The 10,356-nt window shown below is 42.1% G+C and overlaps 1 protein-coding gene across 2 annotated transcripts in view; it reads right to left on the bottom strand.

Annotated features, from left to right (window-relative positions):
- Nucleotides 1–5,701: 5,701 nt before the first annotated feature.
- Nucleotides 5,702–10,356, bottom strand: part of cables1 (Cdk5 and Abl enzyme substrate 1) — a 29,344-nt gene continuing 24,689 nt past the window's right edge. For both annotated transcript variants that reach the window (XM_049598521.1, XM_049598522.1), the window contains 3 exons: nt 9,831–9,937; nt 9,467–9,674; nt 5,702–7,525 (listed from right to left, as the gene is read on the bottom strand). In XM_049598521.1, the coding sequence (XP_049454478.1) occupies nt 7,385–7,525; nt 9,467–9,674; nt 9,831–9,937 (456 nt within the window). In that variant the 3' untranslated portion in view covers nt 5,702–7,384. The remainder of the gene's footprint in view (nt 7,526–9,466; nt 9,675–9,830; nt 9,938–10,356) is intronic.

Genomic DNA, 10,356 nt, shown 5'->3' with positions numbered 1-10,356 from the left:
CAAAATCTAAAGTAGTTTTATTCTTTATTCTTCCTAATGTAAGTACAGTGAATGCATCTGTAGCATGAACCACTCACAGCTGACATTACTCAGACTGACCACAGTGTGGCGCCTGAATCCACTCATGCAGCTCTGCCTGCATCATGCTCTCGGTCATGTAGTGGGAGTGACCTAATTATTGTGTCTTGAAGAGAAGCAGTGCTTCATCAGTGAATTACACTTCCTGACTGGTGCAAGTATTTCAGATGCCCAGTGTGCAGTTCATGTGAGCTAACACATGTGAATGGAGCTGGCTGTTCAGGGTGGAACTCTGCAGCTCCTGGGTATTTACACGGAAACTTCACAGCCCATCAGTCACTCACATCCCATCTGAAAGTGGCTGCCAAAGCCCCGAGCTGTGGACTTCCTCCCAGCATGTTGTTGTTGTGTCTGTCCAGCTCTGTTGTCACACAAACCTCCAGCTCATGACTTATTTATCCGCTGCTCTGTGAGAGCAGGAACTGTTCTTTGAATCTGGCTGAGAGATTAAAATATTAATTTCCTCTGCAGGTCTGCTGTGCTGTCTGCAGGGGAGAATATACCGGTTGTGAGAGCATGATTATGTAAGATGTGCACGGCTCGCCTCTCACCAGACTCTGACCTGTCCCCCATCTTTCACTGTGACACAGACGCACACACACTGCACAGCAACGGTGCTCCAGTTCATTTAGGTGGAAAAAAATATTCAGGAGGAGCAAAGAAAAAAGTAGACATCAGAGTCTTTGCTGGCAAATGTAACTGAATTCAATTAACCAATGAGAGAAATGAGTAGCCCTGCTTATATGAGCACTGTATTATGTATTTTGACAATGATTCCTAAAAATAAAATGTTTTCAGGAAGCCAAATCAAAGTAAAACTCTTGGTTGAGAATTGACTAAAGACATTAATATCAAAAAATTCCAGATTATAGTTATTAATACAGGGTTTTTGACTAGTGATGTCACTGCACAGCTGATTGTTGATGCTACAGTAGGACTTGTGCATCATGTGACCGTTAGCTCTCCTGATGGATGGTTTCACTTACGTTCATAGAAGAGTTACAGTATATGATGTAATATCCTGCAGACACAGTCAGCAGCATGACTTATTATGACAGAACTTCCACTGATTGTCTGGATGATGGTGACCCTGGATTATCAATCCCTGGATTATTTTTTCTTAGATAACAGAACTAATCTGGATGGAAAGTCTGTCAATAATCTGGCAACTAACACAGCTCAGAGCTCTAATTACAGAATTCATTTTGTTGAATGCAAAGGTTACGTGTGACTCCATCACAACTAACCATTACTATCTGTTACAGGAATAACAAAGTGACGTAACATTTTTTTTTAACTATTTAAAGAAAAGAAGCTTGATAAATTAACGGAGCTGTATTTTTGGCTGATGTTCGGAACCTGCATGAGGGGTGGGGCTCCCCCACCCTGGGGTTAGAACCACCCACCCTGGGTTCGGACCTGGAACCAGGAACCCTCTTGCTGTGAGGTGACAACGTTAACTACTGCACCACCATGCAGCCCCAATTTTTCAAAATTGATTAATTGATGAAATGAAACAAAATAAAAATTAAATAAAGTTAAATAAAATAAAATAAAATAAAATGACATAAAATTAAATAAAATTAAATATATAGGGGTGTTGGTGGCTTAGTGGATAGAGCAGGTGCCCCATGTACAAGGCTGTTGCCAGTTTTGACTCCAGCCTGTTGCCCCTTGCTGCATGTCTCTCCCTCTCTCTTTCCCCCTTTCACACTTCACTATCCTATCAATTAAAGGCAAAACTGTCCTAAAAATATCTTAAAAATTAAATAAATAAATAAATTAAATGTATAACCTGTGATCATATGTAAACAATTTTTTGCAGCTTAAACTGAGTGACATTTTTTGCTGGAATTTGACTTTTTTTGTAGCTATTTTGTTTTATTTTCGTATCACATGTACATTGTTAATTTGATCGTTTTACAAGGTATTTTGAAATAAAGTAGCTTTAGTTGACCAAACTAGATTTTTACCTTGGATAGCTTTGCTGTAGTTCACCTTCTTTCACTGTAAAGTACGTCTGCAAGCAAGCTATGCTTAGCTTAGCCCCAACACTGGGTACGTCAACAACCCCACAAGACTTTGTCAAGTAAGGGACCTTGTCAGAAGTTCTTAAGATGTTTATGCCATGATTATAATGACTGCAAGAAATTGCTATGCTTCTTAATACTGGTTCATTATCAGATGTCGTGTACATCTGCTACTGAAACTGATTTGTTGAAAGCACACAGCGTAAGCTTTGCTCAGATCGAGCCCCGTCTACGTCCACTCTTCCCTGTGCTTCTTCCCACAGTCGTCCTTGAATTGACATTGGGGCCTCCGGTGCACCTCCTTAAAAAAGTCGATCTGTGTGTTTTTTAAAGAACCATGAATAAATAAGTGTAAGAAGCGTTTAATGTCCTGCTTTGCGTCACTGGTTTTCTGTTACAGTGGGTTCAGTTGTCTCTGAAATAGACTCTTGGGCTGGAACAAAAGGGATTAGGTAGCCTTGTCAAACACGAAGAGGGGATCAGATTGTCAGGTCCACCCGCGGTGCTTTCCCCCTCCTGACCATGGAGCAGTTGAAACACAACATTGCAGTTAGTGAAGTGAGTAACGTGGATTTTAACAGATGGACTCGCCTCACATGCACGAGTCAGACTAATGATATTACTACAGGACAGAATCCAAGCTCAAGGATGTCCAACAGGTTCCCATCTGGTTGCAGAGAAGTGTTCACCACTTCCTTGTTTACAAACTACTGTAAATGGTGGAAAAGCCCTGAGTCACAGTATCATGACAGGAAAGGGGCAAAATGCCGTTTCAGCCAAATGTTGTTATTTTAAAGGGAAGGGCAATAGACCGCAGCTTGCCCCAAACGATGGTACACATATTTTCACAATGAGGGTCACTTGTGTGTGAGCAGGGCTCAGGAAGGGCTGTCAATAGACCCCTTTATGAGGCAGTGCGGGGGGAATTAGGCCGTCAATGGATGGGACTAAGCCACGTATGCCATGTGTCCACACTCGGCCCTGGCCTGTTTGTTTTGATGGCAGCACGAGACTGGCGTGACTGCGGGCCTTGTTTACGTTGGATGTGTGTCAGGCAGGAGAGTTCCCACTCGGTGAGAAACTGACCTCTCAGATTGCATCAGAGCCACAGGTGCAATCCATTTCCAGTCAAAACTTGTGGACTCACAGCTGATTTACCGTATTAGAACAACGAGCTCTGACAGTTTGAAAAATAAAAGTTATGCATTTGCGAGACAGAGGGGTGATTCATAAACAGGGCTTAGTGTGCAAAGTCAGTCATTTTAAGAACTGCTGCTTGTATCTCAATAGATGCATGTCTGGGTTTCTGCTTCTCTAATCTTATTTAAGTGCCACTTTAGGAAAGAACAAATGTTAAAATGCCACTTACAGGGCTGCAGCCGTGGTCAAAGTTAATTATTAGTTTTATCATAATTGCAGTGCACTTGGAAAGCACCTGGAATGTTACTGCAGACTAAAAAAAGGTTTGAACTCATATTTTAAATATGCAACAAGTGTCAGAATGTGATGAATGTAACATGTCTGCAAGCTGGCGTTGACTTGTACTGTAAAACTGACTCATGCTCTCAGTGCTGCAGTTAGAAGAATCGTCGAGGAGGGACTGCAGAGAAAATAGTTTTCCAGTCTGGCAGATTGACTGTAACTCTGGTTCAGCTGCAGGTGAAGCTTGAAAACTAGTCAGACTGGGAGCAGGCTGGTCTGGGAGGGGTGAGTTTCCACAGTAACTGAGGAAAGGTTTAAATCACCCTCACAAAAACGAACCTGATGTAAGTCTGTCTTAGCTGGTAATCTTGATCAAACACCCTGCAGGTTCTCACACCTGTGATGTGCTAAAATTACAACAGTTTTGTTTGTTACACGAGAGACTTCTGTACATTCTGATTCTGTCCTTTTCGCTTTGTGTTTTAGAAGTGGGCGGGGCTCAGCTGGGAACGTGTGACATCCCATGTTTTCATGCACCAATCAGAGCTTAGAAACATTTAAAATCTGATGACGTTTGCTCGGCTGTTTACTTATGTTACATGAGTTTTTCTCACAAATATTTATTTAGTAAAGTAACACCACCTGAACATCTTGTTTTTGCTCCAGTGCATTAACTTGCAATAAATCAACATCATATTAATATTGTGATATTAGACTAGTTCTCGTCATAAGTTTTGGATATCATAATGTGGCACAAATGTTGTCTTTCCCTGGTTTCAAAGGCTGTGTTGCAGTGAAGTGATGCAATTTTCTGAACTCACCGACTGTTCTAGCTGTTCTAATATTTGTTTTTCCCACTATCAACATTACTGATCATTATTTATCAAACATCTCACTGTGTTAATACTTTGTGAAAGCAAAAATAGTCAACTCAATATCATTGCATTATAAATATTTAGGTATCTAGTCATTTGATTTTCCCCATACTGCCCAGCCCGATAGACCAAATCTCGTTTGTTTACAATGACTTCTGGAAGAGAATCCCTGCGTCACGTACATAAAATGAAACGGTGCTGAGCAAACACTCTCAGATAGTTAGTGTTTTAAAGGGCCTACCTAAAAGATATCAATATCAGTTTAAGTGTACGCTATTTAGAATATTAGAACAGCTTTAACTTGCTGCCAGACAGCCCTCTCTGATGGGGAATGGAAGGTATTTTCTCGAAGCCTCCAGACTCCATTCACAAAACAGTAATTTTACCTTGCAGAACACAGGTGTTGCTGGTCTAAGGCTGCCTTAATTGACCCTTTGCTAGGTCCCGCCCCCTGACGCAGACTGGGCCGGCTAAGACCAGCATACGACAACAACATAGCTGTGCTCCATTGACTCCAGTCGTTCATTTCCAGGCTGGTGTTGTGGATTTGGAGCTAAATGTTGTGCCTGGGGCACGTCGTGTATTAATGATACTCGTTCCCTGGAGAGGTTGGAAACAGATATACATTTCTTCCCTGTTCCAAAACCAAAATCAAACTCTGAAAAGTGTAGGGTTAGCTAGCTAGCTACTGAAGATATAGCCCACTGAATGTATACACATGCTGCTTTTGCTTTGTCATGATTACAACAGTGAAACAAGGGCCGACCCTGCTGTACAGGAACCAGTGAAGGGAAGCAGGGAGACTTTGCTCATATTGAACCAGCTGTGTGTCATCACAGTGTGTGCACATGAACGTTGTTTGACTTCCCTCAGAGATCCCTGCCTGTCCAGTGGCGGAGGTCCCAGTGCTGGCAGCAGCACAGGGGTGAAGCCAAACACAGTTCATGTGCACACACTGTGATGCCACACAGCTGGTTCAGTATCAGCAAAGTTTCCCTTTATATTCATTGTCTTGTGTGGCGATCAGCAGTGATGCGGTGGTTCACTTTTACACTGTGATCTGTAGCCTATAGTTCGGCTTTAGCTTCTAACTGTCTTTGTCTTTTTAACCTGTTGTTGCTGCTGAGTCAGTTTGACATCCTGGATATATCCTTCAAACACACACTGTAGACCAAAATGTGTTTTGCTACGTTTCAGTTACAGCTAAAGATGACAGAAATAAACAAGTTTGCCGATGTCATACAGTATATATCGATGCACGCTCGATTGTTGAAGCAAAAACACATCCGAGTCTGGTTTTGATTGAACAAGCAAAGCAATTTATTTACAAACATACACAGGTGATAAGTGTCGCCCATGAGTCTTTAGTGTGCATCTTAAAGCGAAATCTTTGGGCTTGCAAACAGAAATAAGCTCAGTATTTTTTCACCTTAAATCAGCACAGTCCATGCTTTTTCTCATTACAATTTGGGTTCATGTTGATGATCATTTCAACTCAAATACCATCGATACTTGGAGCAGCATTAAATACCTTTTTTCCCCTCAATACTCTGTGGTATTGTGTGAGATCATTTCAAGGTCATGAAAGAGAAAATCAAGTTGAGATACATGCCAAAGGAACGGAAAAATACTTTTTTAATAGGTCGCATTGGTAAAGTTAATTTTAACAATTTAGATTTCAAATTAACAAATGCTTATTCAAGTTAAATGTGAATGTTTGATTCGTAATTGATCCCTGCTGGGATCTCGTTCAGATTTTTCTTCTCCTCAGAGAGGTCTGATAAAGAGGAGTGTCCCTGAAGCCTGAAGGGACTCAGAGTCTTGCTCAAGGACACTTCAGCAGGGAGGATAATTACCAGCACAGGGTCTTAGGTCACGTCCCCCAGGTGAAAGACATTTTCTCTCTCAACACGAGTGCACCCTGCTGCCGCTCTGCTGCAAATCCTGATCACTGTTTAATGGCATTTACGCACTCATGAACACCTCTTCAAAGCTACCTTCCTGACCCCGATACAGCACCGTAAATGTGCTAGCAAAACACTCTAACATAGAGCACAGGAAATTCGACACTGATAAAAGTGGGTCTGGTCTCTGCAAGTCTACAGCAAGCATCTGACTGGTAGAAAATGAATGGAATACTTCAGTGAAAATAGGAAGTCCCATCTTGTCTGCAAGTACCTGTATGCAAACAGTCATTACTTTTCATGCAGATAGTTGTTGCTAGAAAATCGTGAATAAACCATAAAGAGGAAAACAATTCAAAAGGTCCATTGAAATGACTTGTGTGTGTGGTGCTTATGAACACAGCTTATTTTTCAGGGTTAGTTCCCAAGCTCATTAAAACTCTGAAAAAAATCCCCCCCGCCCCTTATGTCTCTCAATATTCAAAAAGTGCACTTTTAAGACGATGACTTGCGAAAAAGATGAGTCACTCTGAGGAAGTCCAGCCAAAACCAGCCACTTAAAAGGCTTTTGTTTAAATTTTACGCAGGTCAGGAGGCAACCAATCATACCAAAGTTTACAAGAGGGAGATTAATGAAAAGGAGATGATAAAAATGTTACAATCATTTGGTTGCTCTTTAACTGAGAAAAAAATGTTCACCATCAGATTCAAACAACAAAAAGCTCTCTTAATCAACAAGAGAGGTCTAAAATGTACAAAGTGGAGATGAGGACATGTGAAAACATGCAAACTAAGAAAACAACTAGACGGCTGAACCCTTTCTTTCCGAAGTCGGCGTAGTGGTGATGGATGTCAAAGTCAAACAATGGAGGAAAGTTTTGGAAATGTGTGTCCCTTTGGCTGATTTCAGGTCTCTGAGAGGAAGGAGAGTGTTGTCGGCTGCAGCTGAGAGACAGCCGGCGGTACCTTAGAGCTGTCAGACGGGGACGAGGAGATAGGTGGGAGGATGGAAATGGTTCGAAGCAGAGGATCAGGAGGAGAACCTGGTGGTCGTCCTCCTGATGGGTCACTAATGCTAGGAGGTCTGCAGCAGGCGTCTGTAGTGGGGCATGATCTCGTGTTCTGGCAGGTGCAGGTTGAACTCTAACGCCACCAGGACAGGGAACTCGAAGGCTATCAGCTCTCTGCGGTTCACCCTGAATCTCTCTTCCAGTTTCTGCAAGGAAAAAAGAACCAAGAGTTAGGATTAAATAATAAATGCAATGCTGCACTCCAAATTGCTTCTCGCTACACGTGCTTATTTTTAACCAGCATTTCATGAGGACTGGCACAGACAATTTGGACAAGACGAGGGAGTGTTTGGATGGTTGACAAACCTACTGTTGATGCAGTCACCATATTTCATAAGCCAACAGGAAAACGGTGGCAGAGATGTAATTTTAGGATTAGACGGACAGGATAGAGAAAACTAAATTTGTAGTTTTTGCCAGTTTTAAAAAAATCAGTGTTTAATGGGGGTTGGATTTATCACTCTAAAAGCCCCTATGTGCAGAGTTTGCATGTTCTCCCTGTGTCAGTGTGGGTTTCCTCCAGGTGCTCCAGCTTCCTCCCACAGTCCAAAGACATGCAGGTTAATTGGTGACTCTAAATTGTCCGTAGGTGTGAATGTGAGTGTGAATGGTTGTCCGTCTCTACAGAGATAGTCTAGTGACCTGTCCAGGATGTACCCCGCCTCTCACCCAATGTCAGCTGGGATAGGCTCCAGCCCCCCCGCGACCCCCAAGAGGATAAGCGGTTAGAAAATGGATGGATAAATATTTTGCTTTAAAAATTGCTCTGACTCAAGTGGTTGGCTGAGCCCACACCACAGCTATAACGACGACGACAGTGGCCAAGATATTGTGGCAAAAATAGGGAGTGCTGCATTGAGTTAAGGCTCTGTGTAGTTAGTTGAAAAAAAGGCAGGTGCTCTTCAAGGATGGGGTAAGGAGTCAAAGATAAAAAACGACATAGTAGAGGCAGCCAGTCCAAAAATGCATCCGAGGCATTCTGACTGTAGTTAAAAATCCTTCATTAATACACCATGTTTTAATCGTTGTTTTTATCTTTTACGTGGTCAAGATATTGTTGGGATCACTTTCAGATTGATTTGATAAAGGATAGAAACACTGACAGCCAATCAAAGTCCATTTGTATTCACAGGGCGACAGGTTAAAAACAGGGCACTGCCGAGAGACTCATAACTGAGAGTAAAAAAAAGCACCTCTGTTTGATAAAACAATCTGAAACCATGACCACGGAGCAGGACATCAGGATGCAATCCGGTAAACCCTCAGAATCAGAGGCAAGTGTTTTGTTATCATTACCAACGGAGACGAGGAGTCGACCTGCTGACACAGCTGGAGTGCACAGTACATGTTGGCGCCGCCACTGTTTACAGAGCACTGCTGTTTATTAGTGTGGATGCTCACGTCGTTGCTGTTATAGTTATCCTTACAGCTATCATTCTTAGCGTGGGCGGCTCCGGTGAGACTCTAGACAAATAAGCACCGTGCTATTTATGGGATTTGGAAACCGCTTGACCTTCAACAGCAGATCTAGCACTCACCTAAAAACAGGAAGATCAGATTTCATTATAGTGAAATGTTCTGTCGACACCCATTCCTCTAACAGCTTTATTTGTTTCACACTGTGACTGCAATACTCTTCACTGCCCCCGCTTCTATTTTCCTAATGCTGTTTTTGTGCAACCCATCTACCTAAAATCCCTTGCAACAGGGAAACTTGTAAAAATATATCTAAAGATCTGAAAGCAATGGCAGCTAAATGTTGTATTTGATATTGAAATCATCATGCACCCCTTGTGGTATCTAGTCATGCAAAAAGTTTGGGTTTTAAATCGTCATGCTTTGAGTTATCTGCTGTTGAGACGTCTGCTGCCAACCCTGGTGGAATTTTGTTTGTGGTGCTCAAAGAAGACTTTTGAAAAAACATCTTTCTGGAAACAATGTCCTGATTTTCTCTCTATTTCATTTTTGACTTTAGTTTGAGTGAACTGACCCTTTAATCTGGTGCAATGAGAGGACACAAGACATCATCAAAGTATGATCAAATAACAAAGTTAGGATTTTTTATAAGTGTGGCTGAGGAAACTTACGTCTATCAGTAGCTTGACCTCGTGTTTTTTGAGGTCACCGCCGATCTTGGCTGCCAGAAGGACACAAGCTCCAGCGCAAAGTTTACGATTCTGCTTGTTTAGTTTGCCTTGAAGCACCAGTTTTTCAAAGTAGACGAAAGCCATGGCCACTGTCGGTTCCTCATAACCACATTCATCCTGGGCCAACTTTTTTATCTCCCTTTTCAAGCTGCAGGGAGACGAAAAAGCAGAGAATGAGGAGAAGAAAGGGGGAGAAATAAATAAAGACGACGTTAAAGAAAAGATATAAAACAGGTCACGGTAAAGTTAAATCATCTTTCTCATCACACTTGCTTAATATCACACACATTTCTGTCTGTTTTACCTCCTAATCTTGCTGAGTGTGAGCCGTATGTGGGGGAACTTCTCCTTGAAGGTTTCGTTCATGTCCTTCTTGAGGTCAGAGGGTTTGACGTATTCAATGACCGTAGTCTGAAAAGGAAAACCAGAGGTGGTGTTAGGATGACCACACTACTTTCAGCACTGGGCAGGAGGACTGGATCCTCACACACTAGTGTTGGATTCCACAATCTCACAATGAAGCTTCACTGAGAGCTGGTGTTAGTCATGTCACTTAAAGGATAAGTCTGGTGATATTCTATTTCTATCTTATTGTTAACAAATCCTATGACAGTACCCAAAACAACAATGAACTGATCCCGCTATCACACACATCCTACTGTGTGTATCCAAAGCCTGACACATCTTATTCTCCTGTGCCACAGAGCTCCATTGCTGTCCCGAAACTATTAAAAACACCAGTGTTCCTTCAGCACTGTGAACCTGGGCACTTATTTTGAGTCAATACATCATCTTGCTGCTGTAAATACTCACTAGCACACCAAATGTGT

The sequence above is a fragment of the Epinephelus fuscoguttatus genome, linkage group LG15 (assembly GCF_011397635.1).
Source record: "Epinephelus fuscoguttatus linkage group LG15, E.fuscoguttatus.final_Chr_v1".
NCBI classification, from domain to species: Eukaryota; Metazoa; Chordata; class Actinopteri; order Perciformes; family Serranidae; genus Epinephelus; species Epinephelus fuscoguttatus.
This window is presented reverse-complemented; position numbering and strand designations above follow the sequence as displayed.